We start from the raw sequence: 17583 nt of genomic DNA on the forward strand, positions 1-17583 counted from the left end.
ATTTTATTTTGCCTAGCAACAGTTGGCAGGTAAACAGTAGAAATGCTGTCTTTACAGTACAAAGTTCTTTACACTTTCAGGAAAATGTGCTTGCATTTATTTAAGTGGCCATTACAAGGATATGCTGTATTATTTTATCCGACAAGTTGCCCTTTATTTTTATTGTTCCTCTTTTATCTTTTTAAAGAGTAGCATAAAACCCGGCTATCACTATCTTTATTAGTTAGAACTTTCAAGTGTGTCTGAAGTCTGACCCCATTCAGCATCTGTGATGGGTGTGGTTAGATGGGAAACAGATACAGTACACTTCATTGCACTTAATCAATAAAGTGTACGGCAGAAAAATGAGTATACAATTTTCAGGGGGGGTTTAATTACTTTGTAGTTACTGATTAAATAATGTTAGACTTGTTGGGTTAAATGCAAAAGAGATTCATCCCCTGAGGTTTGTGGTTTGTCAGTGGTTTGTTCCTGGATAGAAAAGTCGACCAACAGTATAATCTCCAGTGTTGTTTATTTCTATTATTTATTTTTCTCTGGCAGCATGTGGTTTTAATAGACGTGAAAGCTAGAGTGTGGAAGTTAAATGAACATCCGTTACATTCAAGCCCTTGCCAAACAAGTTCACACAACGCTGATTAGGCCTACACCACTACGGAAAGCTCTCTGTATTTCTCAGTACACCCTAGTTGTGGAGTCTGGCGTCTCTGTGGCGACATTCCCGCGCTGGTGGACCAGAAGGATGCCGATGCAACGTATTTGTTTATTCTTGCTCTCTGATTGGTCACATGTTAGATCAGTCTACCTGTATTACCCAATACCTTGACAGAAAGGGGGAAGAGACCACAGCAATGCAGTGTTATTATAAATCTGACTGATTTTCTTAAGCACATCAACTGTGTTTGTGTAATTACTTCAACTGCCAGAGGAAAGAGTTTCACACTCTGCTCTATATGTGTTCTTGCTGAACATGATCTCCTTTGATTTGTGTTTTTTTTTTTTTTTTTTTAACACTGCCAAAATGATAATTAAAAATGGCACATGAGCCAGTAAAGGCATAAAAAGCAAAAAAGTTAAGAGAACAAAAGATTACCTTAATGTCCTTATTTTTCAAGCTCAGTGCCATAGCTTGAGGTTTTTTGTGCTATCTTTCTTTCTCTAGTTATGAGCCAACAAACACAGTCTTTCAGTAATCAGTCTAATGTCTCTGACACATCGAACCTTTTGCTTCGCCTTAGTCCCGAATCACTAGATTGATAAAACAGCTTGGGCATGATCAGAATGATATGATGAGCTACTTTATTACCACACACACACGTCTAGGGATTATATAATATTTATCGTCCTTCCGCTGCTCTTGTCAGTGACTGCGTAATTATGCAATCTGATTGTTATCTTATCTTGTGATGAGTAATGTGACACTTTCTGCCAAACAGAGAGTAGGCTTTTCGTTGATGCCTTTATGCGTCTCAATACAGTTCTGTGTATAAAGCTTTCTCCTCTGATAAAACTAATGAAGACAGCCCACTCAGGCCTTATTTTCATTATTTTCTCTAAGTGTAAGTGTAATCTATATAAGTAATATTAGCATGGATCAAAGTTGCATGTCACTCAGATAAAGTAATCTACAAAAAAATCATAATTATTTTTATTTACAGCGCATACTGAACACCTAAAAAATGAGTAGCATGATGATGCTTTCTCCTTGAGTCTGATCCCCAATCACGCTCAATCCCAAAGGTTTCTTGCCATTGCTTTTTGAAATGTTTTGGTTTTGACCTTTTAAACTGTGTATATATGTTTGTCTTTCCTGCCTGCGACCTTATCAAACACAGAACAGCTGTAATTTGGACTCTTTCATTATAATTTCTTGGTCAGGCAGATGAGGCTGTCGGCTGCTCATAAAACACATGCTATACTTGGTTATACTAAGATCATGCTTGAGGAGGTGTGCCAGGCCTCAGGAGAACCACCCAAGAGGCCATTAGTATGCATGTTGTGCTTTGGGGCACATGCAGACTCAGCCAGTGAATGCAGGTCTGAGCTGAACAGGATGCAGTTATCTCTTCAAGGCCCAATCTGACTTTCTTAAACCATTTAATTTACTTGTAGACGTTATACTTGCATTTGTAATTGAACAATTTGGGTGCCCGGATAGCTCCTTTGGCAGACCGGGCGCCCATACATAGGGGTTTACTCCTTGACACAGAGGGTCCGGGTTTGACTCCGACCTGCGGCCCTTTGCTGCATGTCATTCCATCCTCTCTCTCCCCTTTCTCAGTTCAACAGTTTAGTTATGAAAATGTTTGTTATTTAAGTTATGTTAACAGATCATAATTTAAATGTTGGGCCTGTTTTGATGCTGTGTTAACAAACAGGACTGAGGTCAGCATCAAGAATATTTTTAACTATATATTAACATTTTACATGATAATGTTCATGTAAATTTATTGACACATGCAACTTTAAGGTGGTTCAAAACAGCCACAAAATTAATACAGAAAAAAAAGGCCATTAGGTAACTGTTTACCCTAGTAGCAAAAATTAATAATTCTGATTGACATTCATCGACTGAAATCTAGCAATATTATCAGGATGATTAGTTTAGCCATAAAGCTATTATTGTGTAGCCCTATTTCAAGTCTGACAAACGCTCTGTGTGTACTCTTAAGTGCTCCAAATACAAAGTAGTATCCAAACAGTTGTCAACCTCAAAGTATCAAAAGGTCGTAATGAGGTCATCATCCATCCTAGTGCTTCAGCAGAAAATACTTTAAAATATTAAAACAATAAAAATACCTTTAAATAAAAAAAGAAATAAGTCACATCAGCGGTTACAGATGTCCTGTCAGCTGCAAAAGAGCCGGAGTTCAACAGTAAATATCATAATGTTCATTCTGTGTCTGTGTTGATCAAGGTTGCCGTCTATCACGTTTATGGCTGTTGTAAATTTGCTAATTTGCTGTTATCACCCTGGGCAAAGGATAAACTGACCAGGAGAAATGTAAACAAAGTCTAGTTAACGTGGACAGTCATGATAACCAAGGTATCTATAACAGTTCAAGGCCCATCACACATTTACAGCTGCTCTAAACCACACTTAGCATCACTAAATAAATGGATTTTGTGGTTAATGAGTGTGTTGAGTTGTATCATTGCAAGATGATTCACAGCCAATCAAAAAAAAAAACAATATAAAGAATTAACAATTACAGTGTTTAGTCCTGAGGGAAACATGCTGCAGACTAGAATTAAAATTCATGAACTGAATAAATACATTTACATGCAAGAGAAAATGTCTCTATTGATTGGAACAGATAGTTTGAATCACTCTGTCACTGAAAACTTGTTTTCTAGCTCTCAAAAAGAAATCTGAAAAAGGAAAAGTGATGTTCCCTTATGTTGGAATTCATATCACAGTCTGTAATTGCACTATTCAGCTTATGAATGGCACATTGTTTTTTTTTATTGCTCCTCTATTGTGCTGAACTGTATTTTTTGAGGTTATTTTATTTTGAAAGCAGGTGAGGGTCAGACAGTCACCCATAAGGAACACCAGGCCAGGCACTGGCTCCTATGAACATGCACAACGTTAAAAGGTGAGATGCATGAACTGAACGTGACCCATGGGAAGACACAGGGTTTAACAAAACGAAGACGGTTTGTTGACTGCACACGCACATCTCTGGCATCTCACGAATGAGAGCTCTGTGACCGCAGGCTTTAAAGGGAACAAACTGACCCCTGGTTCTTCTGAATCCTGTTTTTAGATATTGTAGCAGCTCACCGAATAACACAACCTCCCACTGCAGAATTTGTAAAACATGTTTCTACTGTACCTGAATCTAAGTGAGCCCTCATCGGATACAATTTTTTAACTAGACCACAATACACAAGGTTCAAGCGAGGTCTTAAAAAGTCTAACATTTCAAAATCAAAATCTTAGGCCTTAAAAAGTCTTAAATTTGCTCAAGTGTTGTGTTCTAGGTCTTAAATCATTTTAAACCAGTCTTAACTTTTCTATGTCCAAAATATATAATTTGTCTCTAAGTCAAACTCTGTTTCTTTCCCTACTTGAAAAAGATGAAGAGAATCATTTTATTTTGATTTATCATAGAGTTCACCTTGGACTTTGAACTCGCTTCCCACAAAAAAGAGATTATTCTGCCCAAGCAAAGTTCCCGTTACTTTGGCAGGTTATTCATGCTGGATGATGGTGAGTCACACTCCAGGAAGAGTGGAGGAGCATGAGTGGGTTCTCTGATGTTTGTAGGTTGACTTCTGAATGCTTGAGACCTGCTGGTGCACTCTGCAGGGACGAGACATACTGTGCATCATAGACAGGATCAGTGGTGGCATTGTAATCTGTTGTGAAATTGGACCTAGAAGTTATTTTTTTAAATATATGATTTCAAATGCTTTCACAAAGTTGTTAGATATCGTTTTTTATATTTTTATATTGATATTTTATATATAAAAAACAGTTTTAGATAACTATTTCCAACTCTTCACAGCTGAACCTTAGGAATTCTAAAAAAATAGTTAGTTGTTTTCAGCCAGCATTGTTTTTGAACTTTTTGTGATCTTAAAGATTGTGTTCCCGTTTTAGTTTTCCTCTTCAATAAGAGCTGTAGACTTGAGACATAAGTCAGACTTTTGAAAAAAGAAAAAAAAGAAAAAAAACAAGGACAACCTTCACTTGGGGGTAAGGACTCATTCCCTACCTGAAGAAGGCACTCCATTGGTTTCCATTGGAGGCCGCAGCCCTTCGGGTACCTTGCAACTGCCTCCGGAGTCCTCCTGAATAACATATCCCAAAAAGACTCCTTCAGTCGTACGGCTTCCCTGACCACCGGTGTGTACCAGGGTGTTTGTGGGTTACTGCCCCTTGGGGCACCTAAGACCCTAAGACCACAGTTTCCCACTGCAGCTTCAGCAATGGAAACTTTGAACATTGTCCACTCAGGTTCAATGCCCCCAGCCTCCCCAGGGATGCACGAAAAGCTCCGCCGGAGGTGTGAGTTGAAAGTCCATAGGACAGGGGCCTCCTCCAGACATTGGGTCATGTCCGAAAGAACAAGATCCAGGGTAAAAGCGGCCAAAATGGGTTTCCTCAGGAGGGTGACTGGCATCTCCCTTAGAGTTAGGGTGAGAAGCACAGTCATCCGAGAGGAGCTCGGAGTAGAGCCGCTGCTCCTTCGTGTCAAAAGGAGCCAATTGAGGTGGTTCGGGCATCTGGTAAGGATGCCTCCTGGGCCCCTCCCTAGGGAGGTGTTCCAGGCACATCCAGATGGGAGGAGGCCCCGGGGAAGACCCAGGACTAGGTGGAGAGATTATATCTCCAACCTGGCCCGGGATCCCCCCCCAGTTGGAGCTAGTTGATGTGGCTCGGAAAGGGACGTTTGTGGTCCCCTGCTGGAGCTGCTGCCCCCGCGACTCAATACCGGATAAGTGGATGAAGATCGATTGACTCATTAAAGACTTATTTTGAGACTTAAAACTCTCAAGCAAAGGCTCTCCTGTAGTTTTTCATGGAGGGAAACATGCTTTCTAGAAATTCACTAGAATTCTTGAACTGAATAAATACATTTTCATGTCAGAGAAAATGTATCTTTTGATAAAAACTAAGAATTTACACTGCCTTTAAACTCCTTTTAAGTTATGAAAAAAAAATCTGAAGAGGAAAAATGGATTTCCACTTATGTTGCAGTTCATCTCACAGTCTGTAACTGCACTATTCAGCTTAAGGATGGCAGCAAGTCAATTCATGCGTGTTACCCAAACTCACAATTTGCCTCAAAGGACTTAATGATCAGTAGTACATACCCACGATGCTTTGTCCCTCAACTATTGACCTTAAAAAACACAACACAGTTATTTAAGGAAAATGTTGAAATCCTGTTTGGTTTTAATATTTTACATTTGAAGACTTTGCTGCGACTTGTCCTCAAGGACTTGAGATTTGACTTGTCTTGGATGACTTGAGCCTTTTTTTTATTAACTTGAGACTTGCTTTAAATAACTTGCTCTGATAGACTTTAGATTATACTCTGACTTGGACTTGAATTTACTCTGACTTGTCTCAAATAACTTGTGAGTTGACTTGGACTTCCAAATAAATAATGAAATAAAAATAAGTGACTTGAGACTTGACTTGACTTTCTCTGACCAACTTGAGAATTGACTCGAACTTGACCTACTTTGACAGACCTGAGACTTTTTTAATCTCCTACAATTTCTTCAACTCATAGTTGAAGAAACTGTTTTTTAAAGTGATTTCCTTTCTGGCAGGGAATCATTATTTTTAATATTGAAATATTTGACATTTCCTTTTTTACAATGTGATTTTCTTTTCATAATGTTCTTTGCAACAGCATTGAAAAGAATAACATAAAAGTGTTGGCATGCAGTGGTTAGTCCCTTCTGTGAATCTGAGCTCACTGGGCCTCCTTGTATTGTACTGAAGGTGGCTGAATATACAGAAGCATCATTACCTGCTGACAGAGATGAATGATGAATGCTGGCACCGTCTGCCGTCAACTCGTTGGCAAACCCAGTCACGATTTCCCCCACTTTGTTGCAGCCTTTGTGTTTTATTTACTGTCGTCACCTAATCATTAGCATTTTTAGGGTGGAACATTGTTTCTAGTTTCTAAACTGGGATGGTCAGAGGCACAAAGAGATTTCCTGGCTTTCAAAGAGGAAGGGTTGATTAAAAATGCATGCAGGTGTTTTTTTTTGTCATTACAGAGCCATCAATGGTTGCAGGTTGACAATACAATTTCACATCATGGAATTAGGCTGAGCTCATTCATTATGGATGCCCATTGGTTTCTTGTTCATGACAGTCTTTGTACCATTTCTAAATAGATGAAAGCCAGATAGGGTCACAGATAACCTGGTAGTGTATTTCTGGATGTTTAATATTTGTTTTGCTGTCTGGGTCAGACCCTCCTCTACATTAGCACTGACTTTCACAAGGAAAAATTAGGACACTCATTTTGCAACAGCATTAGTGAGTGGGTGTGCTTTTAGACATCTGCGGATGTACAATTAACATGATGTCTAAATAATTAAAATCTAGATTTTTTTTTACACATAAATGGCAGAAAATGTGTTGCATTGCAAAAATGTGAAATATATAAAGTCAAACTGTATTGCGGTTTTAGTTGTTTTGTAGCCTACTTTGTAATAAGTATGCTCTACCTAGGTTTTGTCCTGTGCCCTCCATTACAGTTAATCTTCCAATGTCTTCTCTGGATAGACAAACGCAACATGACAGCAGTCACTTTTTAATTTTCACTGTATTATTCTGCGTGACAGGAGGCTGTCAGGTGAGAGCACAGGTTGTTTTCCTACACGTACTATTGATCTTCACCTCTCTCTCTCTTTCTCTCTCTCTCTCTCTCTCTCTCTCTCTATATATATATATATATATATATATGTATGTATGTATGTATATGCGTATGTATGTATGTATATGTATATGCTGACTTATATGTATTAACACTTTAGTCTGATTACCCCTGGTGTTCAGTGTCAGAGCTATCACCGTGACAGCTCTTGCTTTGTTCACTAACACCTCTGGATCTCACATTTGTTACCCTGCAACCTGGCTCCCAGTCTGCTCTGAATGTCTGTCTACTGACTCCAGGCTTAGGTTTACTCAGTGGCAGTCTTCCCCTGCAGAAAGGCAGAGTGACTGAGTAAAAGCAATGCCCTGGTTTTTACTATCATGCTGCTCCTCTGTGGCCACCGAAAGCTTAAAACTCAGCTGCATCAATCCTTGTCTTTGAAAGCTGAAGCCGTTCCTGTCCCTTCTTACACTCTTCTGCTGCCTATTTACACGACGAGCCCAGCTTGTGCGTATTTATTTATCAGATGTACAGTAACTGATGAGTCTGTTTGTGACACTGTTGTTCCAAACTGTCACTCTTCCTTTTTGGTTTATGTAACACTATTATAACAGACTGACGAGATTTATCAAGGTCTGTCAATGCTGATTTATAGGCATTAATCATTTGCTACACACCAAATGAGTAATGCCTGTTAATGCCTTTGCTCCTCTGTTCACTGTAAGTTTGAGATTGTCTAATAGTTTCTGCTTCTAAGAAAATAGGTTGTAGAACAACAGGTATAAAGTTGGCAAACGAAAGATAATTTTCATCCCTGGTTTATGTGCTGAGTATTTCGTTGATTAATTGTTTAGTCTTTAGAATGTCTGAAAATACTGAAAAATTATTAATTTCACAGAGCCGGAATTAAAGTGTTCAAATATTTTGTTTTGTTTGACTGTCAGTCCAAAACCCAAAGAAATCACTATGATATAATGGAGTTTTTTGCGGAAGAAAAAACAGCCAATCAATTAATGGGCTTATTGTTGCAGCTCTAAAATGATCAATTAGTACCGTGTTTAATAACATTTGTCATATTCTGTGCTTCTCTTTTTAAATGTCCTATTTGATTTCTCCCTGATCCATTTATTTTTTCTGGTTTTATGTGTAAAGCACTTTGTAGCTTGGTTTTGAAAAGTGCCCTTTAAAAAAGTATTTTAATTATCAAAGTTTTTTTTTTTAAGTTAGCAATTTGCCCACGCATTACTTGAAATAGCAGAATAAATTAGAATTTCCAGCCAAATAGGTCAGATGCACAAAACTGGTGTCCTCCTTTTTCCATTTCCTGTATTGTTCTGTAATGCATCTGAAGATTGAACATCCACTGTCTAGTTCTGAACTAGTTTTTGTGTGAAAGGAAATAGTGGATGATTTATTAGTAGCATGACAACTTAAGTAAAATGCTCCTTTTTTCTTTTTTTCCCCCAGGTGGTGCTCGTATTTGCTCTCAGCATTGGAGCCCTTGTTATATACTTCATAGATTCTTCTGAGTAAGTATTCTTTTTAATGTTGGTCATTGCACTTCACTATTGATGCTACTCTGGCTTACAGGTCACAATGAATGCTGTTTAACATGTTCCCCTGCAGAACACTTGAGAAATCAAGAAACTGAGCATTGGCTTTGAGTTTATCTCATGGTGTTTGGTCTTGCTGTCCATCAAAGCTAGCAGTGACTTTATTCAAGTTACAAGTTGTCAGTTTGGTCTTAGAGAAATATAGAAATTGACCAATTATGCTGTATGTATTATGGTCTTAGAAAACCCTGCAGTTTAAATGATGTTGCTTCAGCTACAAAGATTATCATGGTTTAACGGAAGGTTGCATGTATATCAAACATGTATGATTTCAATTAGCCTCAGAGACCTCAGTCATTAACTGGTTCCTGTTAAATCCTCATATAATGCATATACTGTAGTTTTAGCCTTAATTACATTGAGTGCTTTGTGCTCTATATTTGACAGCACGCACTTGCTGGCTGTTTTTATCTAATCCCCTTCCAGGTAAACTGCTCTGAGCTTACCCACAGTCTCTGCTGACGAACAGCCAGGGCTCACAGATGAAATTTGCTTAATCTCTGTAATGAAAGGTTCAGACTCTCAAACGGACAGGAAAGACTCAAGTTCCTGTTCAACCCAATCACCATCGCTCATCGAACAGGAGGAAGTGGAAAACCCTTTTAGCTCTATGTGCAACAGTGTACTGTTACTGCAGGCTGGTGGTGTTTGGACAGGATGTGCCATTAAGAAGTAGAGCAGAGGATAAAAGCTTTTATAGCCCAAAGGGAGTCTCCGCTGGGAGTAATGTTAAGGCAGTGAAGAGAAATTGGGCTGTAAACTTGTGTAATCTGGCTTATGCTCCTGCAGGCCGGCATTCAGGTTATTTGTTATTTCATAAGACTGCATACAGCTGAGGGCTTGGCTTGCCCTGATGTGGTTTGCGAGCATGATCTCATTTCATTAACTGGACAAACTGAGGTAGAGTTACATCCTCACCAATGCCATCTGTGGCCTGTTCTCAGAACGGGCTCTTAGTGGTGCCAGATACCCTTTTTTCACCTTATGAAGGATGACCTACAACCTCTGTCTTTAACCTTTTCACACATAAGAAAGGGCATTAATAAACACACAAGAGGTATGATGCGGTGCCTGTTCAATGACTTGTATTAATATTCATCTTCAAGGCTCTTTGTCACAGTTTCCATTCTGTCTTGTCCAGGTCTTTTACACAGTAACACTTGTCCATTATTTACACAGTATTTTTTCACTACCTGAAACATCAACAAGCCCAGTACTTAAAGCCAACGAGCAGTCAGTTAGCTGCTCTCTTGCGTGTTTCTAAGTGGCAGGAGGCTGTAACAGATACAGCCCTTCCTGTAATTAGTCCTGTGAAGCTGCTGTGGCTTTCATATGATGGACAGGCTGACCTGGCTGGATGCAACACAGAGAGAGACGTCAACACAGCAAGACCCACTTAGATTCATAGAGAAGAACTCAAGCTACGATCTGCTGAGATGAAGAAGCCGGTTAGGTCCCACAGGGAGTTTTATTTCATAGTTGGATCTTACATTGCGCTCTATGCTTTTATGTAGTCCTTTGTAAGACTCTTAACCCTCAACACTGAGTACTCAACAAATTGAGTATTTAACGCTGGTGTTAAATACTCTTATTCTTGTTTAATATTTGCCTTGATGTTAAAGTTTCATTCATAAATTGCTTTGGCCACTAGGGGGCACACAAACTCCACAGCAAGCAGACAAATCCACAGCCTGGCATATAACTGTTTTATGAATTAAAGTTAATCTACTATAGATTAAGAGTCTTAGTTTGTTTGGATGAGTTTATTGTCCCATTAGTAACTGACTTTTCAGGTTCGTTTTTGTCTGAATCCACTGCAAAACAGAAATTGTAGCAAAAAACGCCAGTCTTGTGAGTCATTTGAATGTGGGTAATGGGTGTAGGTTGTGGCCGTGGGGACTGCAGAGGATGCCGCAAAAAAGAGGCTGAAACAGAATCTACTTTTGGAGAAATGCAACCCAACATCTTGCTTCAGTGGCCAATCACGTTACCAACCGCCAATCAGGCAAAACCCAATGCCGTGGGGAACATGATAGACATATATGGGCCATTTAAGTGACACTACCACTAAACTCAGCAATGCCTTATTTGGTGTGAATGCAGCGTAACCAACTACTGATTAAAAAGTCCATCTGTTTTAGCGTTTATTTATTAGTGAAGCTTTAAATCAAGGTGAGTTTAAAATAATTATTTTGTATAATGAAAAAAACCCTGGTTAAAGTTATATTTGAGGCCTTTTTACCATTAAGGTTGTAAATCATGTGCAATGTCATCAGACAACATTAAGGTCTCTTGTTTGATCCGAGTCTGAATTAAATGACAGCGAGGGAGAGACCAGAGAAGGGAGGGTTTGTGATCTATAACAGGCTTAGTCCTCTTTCAAACAAGGTCTACTGGAACTCAATTATTTAACACCGCAGGTCTGCCATCCGCTATATGGTCTGTCACCCTGCAATGACGGGGATTTGCCAGGCTGACGTGTCATTACCGCGAATGAGGACAGAACTTTCTATCGTTAAGACTTTTCATAGAGATGCTTAAAAAAAGGCTGTTTTTTATCCTTATCTTATTGTGATTTTTGAGGAATTATTCAGATGCAAGACATTTGAATATAGCAGTTAAGTTACTCAACTCTTAGGGTAAATAATAGCAGAAAAATAGGTTGCACTTTACATTCCACCAAGGTAATAACATGGTAATAGTGGGGTAACAGTGTGATAATAAAGAGGTAATATATTGGTAATAACTTGTAATTACAAAGTAATAACTGGGTAATACATCACAGTAATAAGATGTAATACTGGGGTAATAAGGTGATAAGAAGGTAACAGATGTATAACATGCAATTACCAAGGTTATAACTAGAAATGGGTTCAACGATAACCATATGTACAGTATATCTGGATAGTGTTAATATAGTTATATTAATATTATAATAACATGATAATTATGGGGTAATATATGTTTATGTTTGCACAGTATTATAGGCTGTAAGCGTAATACTTTCTAAATTAGATAAAACTTCTTGGAATTTAAAATTGGTAATTACTATATTAAAATGCTAAAAATTCATCCACCCTTTTGCACAACAAACGGTGGACAAAGCGGCCAAACATAAATGAGTACCAGCAAAACATCAACCAGTTCTCTTTACATCATCAGATAACCAGTGTTAGGACCCGGCTCTACAAATGGTGGAGACACAATGATAAAGATTTCTAAACCGAATTAGCCCAATTTAAAGGATGATCAATGTGTGGGGTGGGGTTGTCAGTATAGTCATTGGTGTAATTGTGCATGAGTGATGGATATGTTTGTGTAAAATGCAGACAAAGTGGGGTCACCCTCGTATTCCAACAGCCCAATGGTCCCACATCTCTAAGATTTTTCTTTTGGATTAGGGTTAACCCCTAACCCCAAATAGGGAGAAAGGGGGATAAAATCTGATACACATTTATGAAAAAGAAATGTGGGAACACAGGGCATAATTTTAAAATAAACCTTAGAAATGTGGGAACATAGGCACACTCCCAACGAAGCACATATAACATAACCAAACCAACGGAGACACAGGGCGAGCTGGAACAGCAGCAGTAAGCAGACAGGCAGAGAGAGCAGAGCTCATACACACTCAGGTGTTCCAGGTTACACTAATGAGCACCTGCAGAGTCAGCAGAGTCACAGTTGAATCACACAACAAACGCACAACAGCAGGGGTGGTCACACCTACAAAAGTTGAAGTGCATCACTTTTTTCCAAAAGTTGTCTTTTTGTAAAATGGCTTGTTGGATGTTTGAATGAATGGAAACAAGTTGTCTTACTTCAAATGGACCATCAAGGATTCAAGATAACAGAATGACAGTCAAACACTACTGAGCTACACCTCCAGCCAGCCTACAGAGTAACACGCATGCATAGGACAACTTCCTATTAGTACAGCTCCCGCAACAGCTCAACATAGACTGAACAAGATGTGCTGAACACAGTGACTGATCTACATAGCTTATCTCTTTTTAAGGCAGGCCAAGAAGTCCCTTTCAGAAATGAACAGGGTGTGTATTATTTTGATTTGAAGATGCAAAATGTAAATACAGATCTTTGGTTTTCTTGTAATTATAAAGCCCCTAGGATACATACTCAAAATACATAGTGGGAAACTCCTTTACCCATTTTCCAACGTATAAAATCCAATAACATTTACAAAATGTTGATAATTTTTAGATGCACCCAAATACAGTGGAACAAGTCCAGTTTACACTTGAGGGTTGAAATCATGCAGTCTGGCTGGAGTAATATACCGTCTGCTGGTCAGGATTTAAAAAATACCGCCTGTATTAGACCAAGGATGAGATATGATGGTTGTGTGAGGGCTGTGAGGATGGTTTGAGTCACATCACCGACCGAAGTGTCACTGCTGTGCATCCGATCAGTTCAAAAATAATCCCTGAGGTATATGTTTTAATGCTGCTTTATTGCAACTCCGCGAGGACAGTGATTTATCAAACAGAGTTTATTAGATATTTTTTACATAACAAAAGCGATTTGCTTTCACCCGGATGGTATTAAACAGCACAGGGGGACGTGGCTGTTGAGTGATGTGGTCTGCATCAGTCAAGCTGTGAATGTGAGTCTAGGGATCCGGCAGGTAGAAGACAAAGAGGCATTCAAACAAACTACCTAAATGAATGTACATATTTGTTTTGGCAAACAACTAACTGATTCATTACTAATACAATTAACCATTATAAAAATCTTCTGTTCCATTTTTTGTTTCACTCAAATATTCATTTAAATGGTATATCAATCAAACATGTTCACAGCTGCACACTCAGTGATTTAACTCTTTCTCTACTGCCTTGTTTAATTTTGAATGTACAGTTAACCTGTGTTTTCATTTTAGGTGTGAATCTTATTTTGAGAGGATATCTTTTAACTTCCAGGTCATAATTTTTATTACATAATTCTACTAACCTGTTACAGTCACGATGACTTGGTTAATTATTTCTCTTTATTTGAATTCTTAGTGCCAGATACAAGCTTTTTGAGGGTGAGACTTCACTACATTGCTAGCATTTGCTATGGCTGCCTGATTTCATAAAAGAAGACATGAACCCTGCATGCATTTAACCCTTAAACTACTGGCTTGGCTCTGCATTTCCATCATGTTTGTTGCCTATGAGATCTGAAATGCGGGCCTAAAAGGAAAATGGCACCGTTTTCATGATGTGATCTTGCACCTGGAATATGACAGATTGTTTTGCAGTTATTTAAGGGTTAATCAGGTGTCTCGACAAGTTATTGCTTGTGTGAAAATAAATGCATGTCTTTTCTCAACAGAAGAACCATTGGAAAATACCAACTATTGCACTTTTTCAACACTTAAGTTCCTCTTCTTTTGGAAATCTTAAAAATGGAAAAAGGAAAAGAAGAATGCATCTTTTATATTTTTTGTTATACTCTTGACATCTATGCATTTTACCAACCTTTCCTCACTTGACCATCAATGTTTTTAAGACATTAACATACTTTGTTTCTCTCTCTGTCTAATAGTGATATTGAGTCCTGTCAGAACTTCTACAAAGACTTCACGTTGCAGATCGACATGGCTTTCAACGTGTTCTTCTTGCTGTACTTTGGCCTCCGTGTGAGTAAAACTGAAGCTGCCTACATTTAAAGAAAAAATATATATGAGTATATGTATTAGATATTAGATATATAAGATGTTAATCTTTACTCTTATCTGGGTACCTGAAAACTGTGAATCTCACCTTTGACCCTTCCCTTCCATCAGTTCATTGCTGCGAATGACAAGCTGTGGTTCTGGCTGGAGGTGAACTCGGTAGTGGACTTCTTCACGGTTCCGCCGGTGTTTGTGTCGGTGTACCTGAACAGGAGCTGGCTTGGTAAGGAGGTTCTAATTGCACGTGCAGTCTGTACATTGTTCTATGGATCTTTGGGTTGTAGTCCCAGGAGGCTGTGCTGCCACCCAGTGGATATAACAAGTCTAACAGCAATTGGTGGATGCAACGCATAATCTCAGCCAGTCACTAAAACTGAAAAAAAACTCTAGTAGTTTGTGGTCATTTACATGGAGACACCTACAATATCAGCCATACAAGTTTGAAATTTTTTGTCAGGAAATTAATTTAATGTGACATTGCATGAGTTTGAATGAACCTCACTAATGCAGTGGAAATAGCGCATCAAGTTAAAAAAACTGCTACAGCACAGCATAAAAAAACTGAAAAGCATGGTGACTCAAAAAGCTTTATGAGCTTTACTCATTAAACTAATGCTTGTTTGCATGACAACACTACCAAATATTGTATGGCTGTCATCCGGTGTGCCGTTTAAAATGTGCCTTTATGCAAGTTCATTTAAAAGGAGATATAACGGGTGCCATGTCTTTGGCCATGTGTTGTAAGCAGTGGGCATTGTGCTGCAGGTGTCACATGCCCTTTACCTCTCCAGCACACCTGCAATAACAGTCGGATTGAATTATCCTGTGTTCAAAAAGTACACGAAAGGATAAAAAAGGTAATGGGCTTTGTTGTGGGCTCGAGCGCTAGAATAGAAGTCAATCTGCTAAATGTGTGAAGCTTATCTCTCGGAGAGGTCTGTGAGGAATTACAGGATTAAGGGGGGTTCTTCTTTTTTGCTGCATTACAGGTTTTTTTAGCTGGTTTTTATTCTCTTGTCAGCTTAGGAACAAACCTGCTGTGTAGCCAACTCCAGCAATGAACACTCTTAGTCAATATGACAGCTTGATGGGTACAGTTGCATAACGTGCCTGTGTTTTTTCCTGGGCTAATGTACTGGGATTTATGGTGCAAAAACAATAAAAGTATAACTATCGAATGCTGGTTGCTGGCTCCATCTAGTGGACATGTGTGAGTATGACAGTGTTGTCATGTTTTGGGCACGTAGACCGTATTTTATATTAACGGTCTATGTTTGGGCATCAGTGTAAGTGTCCATGACATTGTTAGTTGCATTACACTGAAGTTTATTGGTTTTTTATTAACAATGCTTTTGTATTGGTCAATTTATTTCTATTGCAATCAAACTTAAATGAGTCAATATTTTATTTTATTTTATCTCCAACTCACTGTATCCACTGGATTTGTCATGAGGTCAATCTCTGTCTTTTCTTGTGGACATTTATGTGTGCTTCATTTCAAAATATGTGCTTATTTTGTATCCTGTTTTCAACATTATTTTAAATAATTTGCATGCACATTGGCTATTGCACTACTTTAGTGCTATTTAGTGCTTTTATTTCTCTTCTGATAAAGCGTATGCTTCACTTTTCTACACAGACCATGCTGTAGGGCTGACCCATTAGAAAAATAAATTCTGAAGTTTTCCCATCACGATAAGTTTGATAATTTTTTCCTGTTGATAGGCCTACTTTCTCCTTAGAAACATTATACTGCATTCGCAGTCACGTGATTTCGCCTGGACCAGTCAGCCACTTGGAAAGCATAATAGAAGATAACTTAAACCTTGAGTCTGAGTCAACTGAGCCACTTGTGCCCAAAAGAAACGCAGTGTCCATTGTCTGGAAACATTTTGGCTTCAGAAAAGATCAATTAGAACATTGTGATTAATTATTGCTCATTTATTGTTATTGAGGTAAAATGTGCAAATAATCGTGATTTTAATTTTAGGTAATATCGTGCAGCCCTACCACGCTGTCTTAAAAAATTAAGCCCTCAGACCTCTCCGCCCCCTGCGTGCGTGCGTGCGTGCGTGCGTGAGTGCGTGCGTGTATGATATGGTATGAATTGACCATGACACCGAACTCAAATGATATAGGCCTACTACAACTACTCTTTGTTTGGTGTTTCAGTGATGTTCTGGGTTCACATAAAAGGGCACAGGAGTTCAGCTGCTCAATGTGGTGCTGCTTTCTGTTGCTGTTTACTGAAGAAGTTGTCACAGATATGATGGAGGAAAGACCAACCCATCACTTATTTTGGAAAGATATTCATATTATATTACCATATTTCCTCTACATGATTGTTTTGGCTGCATTTCTTAGAAGTCCTGAGTTAAACAATGTGAGCATTCCTGCAATTCTGTTACTGTTCCCATCTTGTTAGGTTGCTACCGTTTGTGTAGGTGTTGCTCTTCTATTTTCTGTATTTCACACAAACCAAATGCAACACATCCTGCTAGACTCCAGCAGACAGCAAACAAACAAGTAGCCATGCACATAGTTGACCGTGTACAAAATACTTTTGTGTAATTTTTGTTGTTCAAATGAACATGAAGCTTAAAAGATATACTGATATTTCCTGTGATTTTTAGATCCAATTCCAGTGGAAAGAATTCTCTTTCAGACATAATCTCAGTCAGTATAGTCAGTGAGCAGTTGGTCATGGAGGATTAGGGACTGATTAAATGTTTAGTTAAACTGAGGTTAAACAGGTGACTAGGTCATACCAGCTCAGCAGCAGCTGTCCAACTCCCTCCTCTGAACAAAACTCTATATTTTACCAGGCGCTCGGCCAATCAGCCAGTCAGCCAATCCTCATGTCTGAACATGTTGACACAAATTCACACTGTATGTGCTAATATTCTCTCATACTAACATTAATAATAATAATAAT

The 17583-nt window shown here is 38.7% G+C and overlaps 1 protein-coding gene across 29 annotated transcripts in view; it reads left to right on the plus strand.

The window, feature by feature from the left end:
- The window catches only part of LOC116671648 (calcium-activated potassium channel subunit alpha-1), a 95036-nt gene that overhangs the window by 30156 nt on the left and 47297 nt on the right, over nucleotides 1-17583 (plus strand). For all 29 annotated transcript variants that reach the window (XM_032503005.1, XM_032503007.1, XM_032503006.1 and 26 more), the window contains exons 3-5: nucleotides 8823-8884; nucleotides 14519-14612; nucleotides 14760-14871. In XM_032503005.1, the coding sequence (XP_032358896.1) occupies nucleotides 8823-8884; nucleotides 14519-14612; nucleotides 14760-14871 (268 nt within the window). The remainder of the gene's footprint in view (nucleotides 1-8822; nucleotides 8885-14518; nucleotides 14613-14759; nucleotides 14872-17583) is intronic.

This window comes from Etheostoma spectabile, chromosome 21, assembly GCF_008692095.1.
Source record: "Etheostoma spectabile isolate EspeVRDwgs_2016 chromosome 21, UIUC_Espe_1.0, whole genome shotgun sequence".
Classification (NCBI taxonomy): Eukaryota; Metazoa; Chordata; class Actinopteri; order Perciformes; family Percidae; genus Etheostoma; species Etheostoma spectabile.